The sequence below is a fragment of the Ostrinia nubilalis genome, chromosome 6 (assembly GCF_963855985.1).
Source record: "Ostrinia nubilalis chromosome 6, ilOstNubi1.1, whole genome shotgun sequence".
Lineage (NCBI taxonomy): Eukaryota > Metazoa > Arthropoda > Insecta > Lepidoptera > Crambidae > Ostrinia > Ostrinia nubilalis.
Window position 1 is genome coordinate 596,606 of NC_087093.1, and position 14,659 is coordinate 611,264.

A 14,659-nucleotide genomic window follows, 5' to 3' on the forward strand; every position below is an offset into this window, starting at 1 on the left:
CTACACCAGCGAGCTGCTGGAGCGCGTGAGGTCGGTCCGGACGACCCCCGGGTGCACCGCCAGCGCCGCCGCCCCGCTGCCCCGCAGCCGCCGCGCCAGCTCCACCGTGAACGTCATCAGGCAGAACTTACTGTTCGCGTACGTCATCAGTTCGCTTCCCTTCTCGTTGATGTGATCCAGATTCAAGTGTCCGATATACTGGAGAAGCGAGGTCACGTTGACGACACGCCCGCGTCGCTCCTTGATCATGGGCAGCAGGAGATCCGTCAGCATAAAAATTGAAAAGTAATTCACTTGCATCACTTCGACGATTCCGTAGTCCGTGTACCGGCCGCCTAGGCCGTACGCCCCGGCGTTATTCACTAGCACGTCCAGCCTTTCTTCAGATTTGAGTATGTCCTCGCAGAATGTTCTTACTGATGATAAAGAAGACAGGTTGAGGTGTTTATAAACTACGTTGGAGTTGCCCGTTTCTGTGATGATCTGGTCTCTCGCGCGGGGGCCCCTGGCCTCGTCCCTGCAGGCGAGGACGACGCGCGCTCCTCGGCGGGCCAGGTCCTGCGCCGTGTGGAAGCCTATCCCTCTGTTAGCTCCCGTCACTATGACTACTTTCCCAGTCATTTCTACTTGTGAGTTGTATGTTCGTACTAAGCATCTTAGAATTAAACGTAATATCAACACGAATGTAACAGCGCAAAATGACCAAATACTTAGCCAGCATTGTGGTATCGGCTACAGCTCGTGTGCCGCAGCGTGCGGTATCGCGGAGACTGAACGAACGGTCTTATAGCCACGTTTGGTGGACTATTATACAAGAAAACCACTTCGACTGTTGTTTATTTGTGTCTCATTAGAACAATAATGAAACCTAATATCCGTGGGTGTTAGTGCTGGTAATAGTGAAACATTTAATTTAAAAACTAGTAGGTACTACGTCTTAGTCATTTTAAAGTTTCAAGGAGTATAGGTAAAAAACCACTTGCTTAGCCCCTCGTTATTAATCGAATAAAATATCGTCAGGCATCTGCAAATTGCACTGTATTTCCAGACACTGAAGGAAAAATTAACTATGTCACGACCATAAATACAAAACCTTTTAGTGATTTCCTAGATGTAGACCGTATACTGCGATATATTACTGCATAGCAGCGGCTGACAATTACATATTTATTAGTTTCCGTTCTGGCCACAACCTTGGAAATCTTTGGAATAAGTATGTAATTATTAAATATAATTATTTAAGTAATTTATTGTATGTCAAATGCGATGGTAATGACTTAGTTAAGATATGCAGGTAGGTAGCAAAATTCTCAGTAAATCACATATGTTTAATGCTGTCCATCTTCCGTTTTTAACAGAGGCCATTGCAATTGATACATGGAGGACATTGTCATTACTTGATCCTCACCATAACCCTTCAGCTCAACGGTTGTGGGACGAGCCTATCTGCAGAGTAGTGCGGGATAATTTACTTCAAACGTCTACCAACTCCTACCTACCTACAACAGACCGCGCTCGTCTCCTAGCCGTGGCTGGATGGGAATCAGGCCTTTCGCTGAAATTCCTTCCCTCTCCTGCTCTTGGCACTCTGATTGATAATATTTCATTCAGAGTGAATCCCTCGTCACGCCGGTTTGAATGACGTCATTCGCCGGGGTTAGGCTAGGTCAGCGCTCGTATTCCAGATATCCTCGAAGCGAGCAGCCTGTCTCGTAGAATGACGCTTGTTCCCTGGGAGATGGGGAGGCCTTTAGTGTGCGTTGACACTTTAGCGCCCTCCCATCTTCCTTCTACCGGCGTCAAGGTGGGTTCAGCTGCTGCTTCTGCAGAGGACCTAAAGCGGCGCAAATATGAAAATCTCAATGAGTCTTACATATTTGAGCCGTTTGGAGTTGAAACTCTGGGCCCGTGGGGACCAAGCGCCCACAAACTGTTTCGTAAGATGTCTCAGCGCTTAGTTGAGAACTAGTATTATATTATCTGTGGTTGAGACATCTTACGATCCAAAGGCTGGCCTATACTTTGAGCAACGAATTAGCCTGGCCATCCAGCGTGGCCTTCCGGGCACCTTCCAAAATATGACTTCAGAGCTTTGGTCCAATTTAGCCAACCGGTTTGTTAATTTGTACCACTGGGTTACTAAATTGATTTCAATAAGTTTCAAGCCTATAAAAAAACTATAGCAAAATATCATACGATACATATACTTACAACTTAGGTAAGAGTAGGTATATGAAAAGGAACGCTAGTTAATAACATAGATAGACAAACGATACAATTTACCGTTAATTAAATTTATTATTAAAAAAACATTAGAGAAGTTGTAAGTAATCTTATTATTTAAGGTAAACGGCTACTAGTTCGTGATAGTACGTAAGTTCGTAAGTTTTTTTTCTAGCTCAAATAATAAGCAAATGGAGTATTATTTATAAAAATTCTTCATTACTACAAAAACTCTATTATTTAAGCTATCTAAAAAACCAAGTACCAACATTGTGGCGCTAAAAATGAGAGCAATACGAAGCTTCAAACTCTCAGAGAGCCAAAAACAGCCGTGCGGCTTGCAAAGGTTGCTCTCACCGTAAGGTTAGCGCTCCAACTTCTTAAGCTTATAAAAAGGCGAAGGAACGTCCATTTAAATAAAACTTGTAATAGTGGTTTCATGTGTTCCTTGACAATTGATTTGGCTTAGAAAAAAGTTATATGAAAACGTAGAATTCCTTTAAAATTGCGATTAATTGACTCACGAAATAGCGTACATATTATTTTTCGGGTGTCTCCGATTTCGTGACACTACCGATTCAAGGATATTATGGATAACATTTTGATGCTTGGTTTTTAAATAATTATTTATAATAATTTAAATGTAAGTTATGAAACAAATAATGCATTTATTTAAGTTTCTCATGACCTAAATTCGGTATATGTTTCGTTCACTAGAATTTATATGACACGAGTTTGAAGTTCACATAAATGGCCAATTTTAAGATAAATTAGCATAAGTAGTACCAGCATAATTTTGGTTTTATTTCGATTTGTTTTATTTATCTTTGTTTATTTGTATTGTATATGGGATAGAGAATAGTTAATTGACACATTTTGACAATAATCCATGAATTTTACTTGGGGAATTTGGAATAATCAGTATCACGAAACAAGGAACCGTATTATTGTTACTTTTTTCCAAGTTCGTGATATATAAAATGTATGGTGTTAGGTACTTTTATGACACACACCATCAAAGAAATCGACATATTTTTTAGTTTTTAATACTTACCTACCTAAGAAATTAATTAATTACTTACTTTTTATTATGAGTCATTGGCGTATCTGGGGTTATTTTTAGGGGGGGGGCTACCCTCACTTAAAACAGCTCCAGGGGTGGGATTATGGGGAGGGGGGGGGGGTTTACAAATCAAAATTTTATGAGTACGAAGGGGGGGGGGTTAAGACCCCCCCCCCCACATTTCTAATGGTTAATATAAATATTTTCACATATCGCTAGAAATAACAAATCTAAATTTTATGGGTACGAGGGGGGGGGGAAGTTCCCCCCCCCCCCTACATTTCTAATGGTTATATAAATATTTTCACATATTGTTAGAATTAACAAATCAAAAATTATACTAGACTCACATTATTTCTTATGAATATTTCAGGTAAGTAATATCGTCAATTTCACATAATTATTTTATTCTAAATTTTTATTATCGTTTTTAAATTTATTAAACATTAATCATTAATAAAATATCCTAACTGTATGCATAAAACCTTATCCCGAAATAGGGGACATGAGTTCACGAACTTAGAAACAGAGCAAAATTTTGTCACGAAACAGGATCCAAACAAGAGGTCCGCAGAACAATTAATATAAAAAAAAGTTCAAACTATGTAACTATAAATTATGTATTAACTTACTGTCAAAAGACCAAAGTTTAGCATACAAAAGCTTTCATACTAATATCATGCTTGGTTATTTTTAAATAAAATGTTAAAGTCGTAAGAGCCTTAATATACCGAAGTAGGGGGCACTTACCTTACCTGGTTAATAACATTCTGAAAACTAATGTTAGCAAAATTAATAATTGTCTGATCAAAGAGTCCCCAGAGCCTGAGGGATTAAATAACTGGGACTGGAACTAATAAATAACAAGCCACGGGAGAGCCCGGGTGGCGAGCGCGTGCTGCAGACACCAGCACAATGTTATCACGATTACGACAGGCATTAACTTAAACAAGGTAGGTACCTATTTGCTGTCTAATTTAAAATTGATTGGTTTTAGTATTTAATCACTTGGATAACTTGGATTAGTCGTACTTGGATTAGAACGTGCACGTGAGTGGCCGTTTCTTAATTATCAGTGTTGAATATTATGTATCCTTTTAATGGTTCCGTATCATGTACCATTGAGACCGCTTGTAATAGGATTCCTCTCTCTATGAATCAACGCCTACACAAGCGAAAATGTAGAGTCACGGGGATCGCGATTGGAGTCCCACAGTTTTAGTCACGAAAGAAGAAGACTAGAGACTAATTATCCCGTCTCTCTGCCCGCAGCTTTCAGAGATCTCTTCTCTCTATTTTAATCTAACGTTTGCTCATTGGCTATAACGATACCGTTATTTTAACGTTTTAGATTTTTCACAATTAACAGATCGGCCATACTACAATTCCTTCGCCCTCGAAGGTCTACTCATGGCACACTTGACGCCTTGCATTGGGTCCCAGCTGTGCACCAGGCTAGATCCACTCCGCAATCTCCACCACCATAACATTCGCACCACATGCTGACCACCTTTGGTTCTGCTGAAACGTGAAATTATCACACAGTACATCTACACACTATTACTACTACCAAGTTAGGAATAATCTAATTTCCGATTTAGGCTTAATGATTGCGTTATCTAATTAAGCATTATTATGCTATCGCTTCGAGTAAACAGGACGTATTTATTTAAAAAATATCTATTTAGTATTATGTATAGTACCTGGCGATCTGCGACAGGTTTTACACAGTATTTTTTACCATCGTCAGGGAAAGACACCGTTATTTTCATACTTGAAAAGTCTAAATAATATTTTTTCATCGTGCACGTGGGCGCCCCATCCCTGCCAACCTAAGTCGCAGACTAGGCGCTTCTCCGCCATTCCACCAGAACCTTATCCATCATTGCAAACGCAAACGCGAATCTGCAAACGATAAATTGAAGTGGAATTTTATAGTAAGTACCCCTTTTGTCTTGGTTGACAGAATTCAAAATTAAAATATGTATTGGGTAATAATTATAGCCGTTCTGTACTTACTTAAGCATTAAATCAGACCTCTTCTGTTTCAATTTAAAATACTGGCTGGGTGGGTACAATTACGAGTAGAAAAGAAAAAATAAACATTGCTTGATCTTGTGCGATTTTTTTGCGAAACGGGGATTTGTACCGACAATGGTGCTAGGGCCCGACTTGAGCGATACTCGAACAGACGTGTTTTAGCGATGGCCGCCTCCGCCAAGCTGTACCCCAACTACGACGCCAGCGTGTGGCTGCGCTCCTGCGAGCAGGAGGTCACCGAGCCTCTCGACGGAGAAATAACAGGTCAGTATCCTTATCTTTTTCTAATCTATATGCTAAACACCCTTATATCTACCGACTGCTTTAGCGTAATAGTAGATTAATTTAATTTCCATTTTGTACATAGTATAAAATTTCTTGAACACTGGATTGTAGAGCGCATGTGCACTAGAAATCGCCTTACCTTGTGATTGCTTCAAGATCAGCACAATTACTGATTCGAAACAATGTGAACACTCGAAGTAATGATTAGATTCTTCGGAGCACACATTAAAAGCTTAGGCGCAGACTATCTGACTTTAGTTGGCCGAGAGTTGGGTCTGGCTGATAAATCAGTACGGAGAAGTATGAACGACGGGTAGAGATTGCCCATTGGCATTGAGTCCTTCGTACTGGTTCCAGGCGAGCTGCCGGCATGGCTGCGCGGAACCTTGCTGCGCAACGGGCCGGGCTCGCTGAAGGTCGGTGACATGCGCTTCAAGCACATCTTCGACGGCTCCGCGCTGATGCACCGGTGAGTTAGAAGCATCTATCGAAGTGCTAAATGCTCACACTATAAAAAAATAGAGTTGATTTGAGACATGTTCTTGAGCATTTTTCTCGTTCAGCTGTTCAGCGAGGAAATGCGCCCAGCAATCTCGCGGATACGCGTTTCTTTTAAAATTTTAAACAGTACGTATCTTAAATATTTGCAAAAGTTGCCAATAGAGTGTAGACAATACTTTTGGTTAGAAGTTATACTCGTATAACCTACAGCTCAAAAACTTCCAAAGTCTTATATTGATGTATCACACCCGCCCACGTCCTTAATCAAAACTTATGAGTTCCATCCTCAAGGTTGTTTTTGCTATGCTCCAAGGCCGAATCTATCGTGACGATTGATAAATATTCATAAGGCATACAAACCTACGAACAGATGAATGAAGGAAGTTACTTTCATATTAAAATAGTAGTAAGTAGTAACCTATACACAAGCCTTTTGTGTTAGCTTAGCTTACGGTGGGTGAGGTCATCTTGTCACTAAAGTCAAAGTCTAAATTATTTTATTTGCATGGACTATTATGAGCTACATTAACAACTTAGCCCCATTAAATAATCAAGAATCCTAGCTAGGAAATGAATGAGCCGTTGTAACATTTTTATATCTTTCTTTGGACAATATCTTTTCTTTGGACAATCTCACACAGCGCCATCTAGCCCCAAAGTAAGCAATTAATATGCTTGTGTTATGGGTGCTAGATTAACGGATATACTACTTATATACTTTTTTTTTTAAATACATACAATATATTATACATAGTAACACCCAGACCCGTCACAGAAATTAAAATTCATCATTTCAATTTCTGCCCGGCCGGGAATCGAACCCGGGACCTCTCGGCATAGTAGTCCGTTCTGAACCACTACACCAAACGGCCGACATCGCACATCCAATGCCAGCTATTGAGGGAAGTGCACCAAGCGGCGCGCGGGAATGGACCACGATCATCGCAGATTGGAGCAAATTGCGAACTAATCGATCCGAGGTCCAGTTTTCCTGGTCGCGTCCTCATTCAGAGATATGATGATGATGATGGAGATGCATTCTCGAATCATATCGATTAGGCCCTCAGCAGACATTTATAGCAGCGGCGATCGGCGATTTTCGATGCAGAATTACGTTTTGGCGACTTTGATGTCAGTATCGGAGTCGCGTGATTCATATCAGAAACAAGATTAAAATGTCATTCAGAATCATTTATTTTTATTTTTGGATTCATAAACAGCTCTCTTTTTTCATCGTAGGTTCGCGATCCATGAGGGAAGCGTGACGTACCAGTGCCGCTTCCTGCAGTCCAGCACATACAAGCGCAACCAGGCGGCGCAGCGCATCGTGGTCCGTGAGTTCGGCACCAAGGCCGTCCCCGACCCCTGCCATACCATATTCGACAGGTAAATAAGAAGCCTTTGGGCTTGGGAAGTAAGGGCTTCAACACATTAAACACCTAGGGCACTCTACATTTCCTATGTGAGAATGATAACAGTTGCAGGTCACTTCATTTAGAAGATTTACTAATGCAAATTCTATTTAAAATAGCACACCTATTAAAGGTTGTTTCTAAATAGAACAAACGAGTGCAAAACATCATTGTCTTGTAAATGGATTAAAAGGGCTACCTAAGTAAACTTCGACAAACGTTAATTCGACATTACGTTACTTCGACACTACACTACTCAGACAAATGATATTACGCGGCTGGGTTGCACCATCTTATATTAACTTTGACAAACGTCAAAATCTGTCAAACTTCATACAAAAACCACCGGCTCGCATCCAGGCACCTCCCGCGACCTTCACCAGATCGTCGGTCCACCTAATGGGAGGCCTACCCACACTACGTCTTCCGGCTCGTGGTCGCCACTTAAATGTATTTTTGTAGAGTCGCATCGGTGTTCAAGCCAGACGAGACAATCACCGACAACGCTATGATATCGCTGTACCCCTTCGGCGACGAGATATACGCTTTCACGGAGGCACCGGCCATTCACAGGTTAGTTTCATATTATCGGACATAATTTATATGATTATCAATCGATACAGTTACAAAAAAATTTAAAGAAAGGGTCTTTTAATTGTCTCAAGAACAAACAAAAGAGGAAATAATATGTTTATCACCTAGTATAAATCAAGAAACACGTTTTAATATGGTGTCACTGACCTGGTACTCCTCAGCCTGCACCAATCCGCACCATTGGCTCTGCATACAGGTGGTCGACGGATACGCCCTGCAATAGAACAAAAAGTCAGACTTTAGTTTACCATAATTTTATTTGATTTGCAGAATAGACCCAGTGACCCTGGACACGATGGAGCGCAAAAACATGATGGACTCCTTAGCGTTTGTATGCCACACCGCCCACCCGCACGTTATGCCCAACGGTAAGGCCTTTTCGATTCACTGCACGTTATTTACAACATCGTCCTATCTCTTTAGGATCCAACTGCAAGATCTTATAGAACTTAGCTTCTAAAGGACTTAATGTAAAGATGTGTCTTGTGGTCTGAGGTTACTATAACGCGTCGTGTGTTGTTTCAAGGCGACGTGTACAACTTGGGCATGTCGGTGGTGAAGGGCCGCGTCCAGCACGTCGTGGTCGAGTTCCCTTTCACGGAGAAGGGTAAGTAACAATTCAATTAAAACATTTCATATACATATATAATATAATAATCAATTAGTCACTGAACCAACTGTGACGCAACTTTGTACGTTTTCAGCCGTTTTTCAGCGATGATGTTGAAATGTTTTTTGCACAAACACTAAAATGTAGTTCTTGCAGATTATTTCATAATTATTATTATTTATAATGTTAATTACGGTTACACGTGCAGCTTAGGTAATTTAATAGATAGTTTTTTTCAGAAAATGAATGGTAGGTAAATATTGTTCAATAAGGTGACTGACACCCATATTCACAAACGATGCTTGCTTATGTGAAGCAGCAAATCGAACGCATACAGTGTTGAATAGAGCCCTATGATTGGTGCGTTACACCCTGTGCATCCACGCGCACTGTGAGACCTCATAGTAATGTTTGTGAATACGGGTGTGAAATACTGTACAGTTCTGCCTGTTTTACCCAATTTTGTATTTTAAAGAAAACATAATCATTAGCTGCGTGTGGTGTGTCCGCAGGCGACATGTTCGCGCGCGCGCGCGTGGTGGGCAGCCTGCGCCCGCGCTGGCCGCTGCACCCCGCCTACATGCACACCTTCGGTGAGCACGCACCAATAACACTATTCATTCTAAACTAGCTTTCCGTCCGCGGCTTCGCCCGCGTAGAATTTTGTCTGTCACAGAAAAACTTTATCGCGCGCGTCCCTGTTTCAAAAACCGGGACAAAAACTATCTTAAGTCCTTTCCCGGGACTCAAACTATCTCTAACCCAAATTTCATCAAAATCGGTTTAGTAGTTTAGGCGTGAAAGCAAGACAGACAGACAGTTACTTTCGCATTTATAATATTAGTAGGTATAGGAGTATAGATTGCTTCTAAAAGAGCGCTGATATAATGATACGCACCATCAACCAATTTAAATCTCGTTTGACCCTCTCATCCAATAATTTTATTGAAATTGTCAATGTTTTTCTCCTTACTAAAATTAGAAATTTCATTTGTTTTGCCTAGAAAAAGAACCCTATATTAGATACGCCAATGACTCTATCAGATTCCCTCACGTTGTGCGGCAGGCATCACGGCGAACTACTTCGTGATCGTGGAACAGCCGCTGGCGGTGTCGCTGTACGGCGTGCTGCGGAGCCAGGTGTCCGGCGCGCCGCTCGGCGACAGCCTGCACTGGTACCCCGACCAGGACGTGAGTACACCCTCGCTTGTGTAGATCGTTTCGTCCACGAAGACGCGCCTCACCATTCTTCCGCTAATGTTTGAGTGTTATCGGTACACGCTAAATTATCCATGAGTGCACACGCGCACTACTTCCCTCGACCAAAAATTGGTGGGGCGCGTCTTCGTGGATGTAACGATCTATACCGTCTGGTCTTCTCGCTTGTCCAGTGCTTGGAGACTCGGATGAACTGAGGATGTCTCAATTAGATTGATGGGGTCTTCAATTAGATTTCCAGGCTCCAGGTTATGACGATGGAAGTATCTTGACAGTTGACTGCGTCAGTGAGCGTCGTGGTGCTGCGCACTGTAGCATTATGCTGAGTGGAAGCATTTTTGGCATCATTTCCAAATTAATTTTTACTGTAAAGTTTTGTAATTTTCTGTTTTTAATATGCCAAATAAATGTAATTTCTTTCTTTCTACTCTTGTGAGTTGTCCTTGGCCCGTAAGGTTCTGATCTCGATTCCTTTGCAAATGATGAACATCCAATAAGCAGTAATTTCGTTGGTGCTTCCAGACGCACATCGTGCTGATCAGCCGCAGCACGGGCCAGGAGCTGCGGCGCTACTGCACGGAGCCGCTGTTCTTCCTGCACATCATCAACGCCTTCGAGCGCGACGGCACGCTCGTGCTGGACCTCTGCGCCTACAAGGACGCCAAGGCCATCGACGCCATGTACGTCCAGGCCGTCGAGGTAAGCACAACCCACCTACCCACACTAGGGCGTCCGCGGAAGACCAGCTTCGTGGTATGCCCTTTCGAGCATGTCACGATAAATGCTGAGCGGGGCTGATCATGTACTTACCTACCTAAATGTTTTGTGTCAATAAACTAACCCACCAAAAACATAAAATGTAAAAAAGGAGAGCCAAGTTCAATACAAAAATTATGCTTGGCTGTGGGCTTCGCCGCAAAAAGAATGGCGATAAATAAGTGCCAAGTTCTATACAAAATCCAAATATGTAGATATTTATAGGAACAAAATAACATTATGAACAAGTGTTAAACTCTATTTCTTTGCTTTATTGGATAGCTGCTGTAAAAATGTGAGATCTTAAAGTAGGTAGGTAGGTTAAATTTTACTTGGCCAGTTTTCATCACATCAGTCATTTTATAAAGTTAATCAACATACCTAGTACCTACTTATTTTTTAAATTCTGTTAAAATTTAGCTATCGCTGCGTCGAGCTTCCGAAAAGCTATTCAATCAAAAAGTTAGCCGTTGTTAAGTATGCGATGTGGAATGTACGGTGCGCGGTCGCTGCATTCGGCTTCTAAAAAGCGGCTAAATCGCTGATGCTAAAAATAGCATTATCTACTGTGGCTCTAACAAACGTGTCTCAACAATTGTCTATCAGAACATGCAGAGCAACGCAGACTACGCGGAGTGGTTCCGCGGGCGGCCCCAGCGGCTGGAGCTGCCTCTGGACGCGACGACGCCGGCGCGGGTGGCCGCCCGCCCGCTGGCCGCGCTCGGCTGCGAGACGCCGCGCATACACTACGACGCCTTCAACGGTATTACACTAACGCATACACTACGACGCCTTCAACGGTATTACACCACCCATACACCCATACTTCTCTTCTCATCTTCATTCTCCTCACCGAGGCATCCAATGGGAATGGAACTCTCACTGCCAGAATCTTGTCCTTCCTTTCTTCCTTTTCTAGATTCTGGGAGTTTCAGTCTGAGTTATTTATGTTAGTTGGTGTGGGGTCGTATTACCTATTACGATGTAATGTGTACCACCTATCTATGTGTTATTCCCGATATGTATGAGTCAGTTGTGGAGGCGCAGGCGCATTGATCGGGCGCTGCGCCAATAAACTGGAATTTACTGAATACGGCGTGTATCATTTATTATCCCACGTTCACGGGCGACACCCAGCCGTGACACTGGTGACCCCGACGTGATTTATGCAACAGTAAGAAAAAGGACAAAACAATCATAGCTTGGACACCTGAGGCCGAGCAAGCTTTTTTGCATTGTAAGCTAAGTTTGCAGAACGCTGCCACATGATCCCACCCGCGGAGCAACGTGCCAATAGCGCTTATGGCTGACGCATCAAATTCCAGCATAGGTGCAGTTTTACAGCAATTGGTTGATCTTCTTCTTCTTCTTTTATTAATGGCGATGAACTTGAGTATCAATTGGTTGATTAAATAGACATGTTGACACCACAGTCAATTGACGTACTTTTTAAAACTGTCAAAACGAAACTCTCCCATACAATGATATTATAGAACTATTTATAGCCTGACCAGGAACATAAAAACCCTCGCCATGTTGCGGAAAACTAATGGTACTAATTTATTTTAATGGCAACAGTAACTGAAAACTTCATTGACATGTCACCTTGCATGTCAGTCTATTGCTGTCAAAGTGTAAACAAACTTTATTTTAAATGTGCGCAATTGGTTTTATGAATTAAATTGCTAAAATATTTTTATAGTCGTGAAAGAAAAGTGGTTCACAATGTGTTAAAGTATTTGTCGAAGAGAAATACTAAGGGTTCGGACAATATTTTCATTGAATAATGTTTCCGACAAAGGTTGTCAAATTGACTGACATGTTTATCGTATAGTACAGTCCACTATGAATATTAGCTGTGGTTTGTTTCAACTACCTATTTTAAAGTTTTTTGTCACTTTCTAAGTGTTGAATTTTATGGAATTGGGAAAGAAGTACCGAGTTTGAAGCGTTCATGAGCAGACATTGCAGTTGAATATTCAAGTTCTGAATTTGATTATTGATGAATAATAAAATAAATCTACTAGCTCGATTGATGGTTTCATTTAATTTATTTCAATCAGGTTACCTATAATAATATTTTTTCGTTAATTTATGAAAATATCAAATTAGCCCGTAATCCTGAATCCTGATACATAAAGTTAGCCTATTAATTTAACACAGGTACGACTGTACTCAGTGTTGCACTATCAAATGCAATTGACGCGCCTATAAGCCAGGGTTTTTATGTTCCTGGTCAGGCTATAATATCATTGCTCCCATAGATTTTGTATGGCACTACAAGCAAGTGACGTCACTATTTTGTCAACCTAATTAAACTACTTTTTTCAATTACAATTCGAACAAAAATCGAAATTTACAGGTAATTTAAAATAAATTAGGTTTTTAAGACCAGAATGAAGAGTCTTTTTAAAACAGTTGTGGTTTCGAATTATTGGGGTATGGTGTCAAACTGTCTATTAGGTAGGCTATTTTTCCCAAAAAATTACTGAGACTCAAACTAAATATTCAACGTATGAGTATGATCGAGAACTTTTAGCAGTTAATTCAGCAATTCGGTACCTACTTATTTCAAAGACTTGATTGAATGTTTCAGTTGGTATCAGAACTTTTTGGGTATCTACACAGAAGAGATTTTTTTCTTGGTTGGTTCATAACGATCTGTATGTTTCTGGATCCCATTGTACGAGTATTACAAGGGCAATTGAAAAATACTGTTATTTTTCCACAGGTCGTCCATATCGCTATTTTTATGCCATCAGTTCAGATGTTGATGGGGAAAATCCTGGTGCGGTAAGTTGGTCACTCATCACTGCAATCATTACTGTCTAAAAGTTATAATTTACTCCCCCTTGATCGTTCATGTCTGGTCTACTCAAAATCAAATTCAAACGACTAAGCTCAACAGCTTGCTTCTCTTAAATCCCCTATTCCACATATCCCTACCGACACATTATCCCCACTGGTAGGGAATTAGGGATACTTAGTGAAGGACATGAGTGCTCAATCCTTCGCCAGCTCTAAGTCATGATGTGTGTTATCCGCAGGTGATCAAGGTGGACACGTGGACGGGCGCCACGCTGACGTGGAGCAGCGCCGACTGCTACCCCAGCGAGCCCGTGTTCGTGCCCGCGCCCGACGCCAAGGTAACTAGTTGCATCCTAATCTATGTAATTCTAATCAGATTAGAATTGGGCTTTAAACAAAAACTGCCTTGCATAAAGTCACATTGTAGGGAAAATTCCGATAGACGTGTTCAGCAAATTCAATGTCAGCTTGTATTATCGTGTTCGTGCGTAAGATGGTGCTTTAAAGTAATAGGGACATTAACTTCAAGAAAATTGTAGTGGCATTCATACAGTTAGTACTTTGTTACATATTGTCATAGTTGCTAATTTTCTTGCCATGACAACTTTACGCCCTTACATTATATTATGCATTTAGCTTTCATATTAAACGATAGAAAAGAATAAATGATGTATGTCCAGAGCGAGGACGACGGCGTGCTGCTGAGCGCGCTGGTGTACGGGCGCGACGCGCGGCGCGTGGCGCTGCTGGTGCTGTGCGCGCGCTCGCTGCGGCGCCGCGCGCTCGCCGCCTTCCGCACGCCCTCGCCCGCGCCCAAGTGCCTGCACGGCTGGTTCCTGCCGCACGCTCCACAGGCCTAAGGCGCTGCTGGTGCTGTGCGCGCGCTCGCTGCGGCGCCGCGCGCTCGCCGCCTTCCGCACGCCCTCGCCCGCGCCCAAGTGCCTGCACGGCTGGTTCCTGCCGCACGCTCCACAGGCCTAAGGCGCTGCTGGTGCTGTGCGCGCGCTCGCTGCGGCGCCGCGCGCTCGCCGCCTTCCGCACGCCCTCGCCCGCGCCCAAGTGCCTGCACGGCTGGTTCCTGCCGCACGCTCCACAGGTCTAAAGTCTGGTCCGTGAGCACGTAGAATCCCGTCCAATGACCCCAAGCTA

General features: G+C 42.3%; 2 protein-coding genes across 3 annotated transcripts; one reads left to right on the forward strand and one right to left on the reverse strand.

Moving 5' to 3' along the window:
- Nucleotides 1-752, reverse strand: LOC135072775 (retinol dehydrogenase 13-like). Its single transcript, XM_063966812.1, has one exon. It carries the CDS (start codon nt 619-621, stop codon nt 1-3), a length of 621 nt encoding a protein of 206 aa, XP_063822882.1. The 5' UTR covers nt 622-752.
- Nucleotides 753-4,968: 4,216 nt separating this feature from the next.
- LOC135072368 (carotenoid isomerooxygenase-like) lies at nt 4,969-14,654 on the forward strand. Of its 2 annotated transcripts, none has more exons than XM_063966267.1 (14): nt 4,969-5,223; nt 5,478-5,590; nt 5,969-6,080; nt 7,352-7,498; nt 7,987-8,097; nt 8,389-8,486; nt 8,645-8,725; nt 9,241-9,321; nt 9,795-9,919; nt 10,469-10,645; nt 11,309-11,465; nt 13,434-13,495; nt 13,750-13,848; nt 14,191-14,654. In XM_063966267.1, the coding sequence occupies exons 2-14, from the start codon at nt 5,491-5,493 to the stop codon at nt 14,368-14,370; spliced, it is 1,530 nt and encodes a 509-aa protein (XP_063822337.1). In that variant the 5' UTR covers nt 4,969-5,223; nt 5,478-5,490; the 3' UTR covers nt 14,371-14,654. The 2 variants fall into 2 exon arrangements, with proteins under 2 accessions (XP_063822337.1, XP_063822336.1); XM_063966266.1 differs by having other exon boundaries at nt 5,489-5,590.
- The last annotated feature ends 5 nt before the right edge of the window (nt 14,655-14,659 follow it).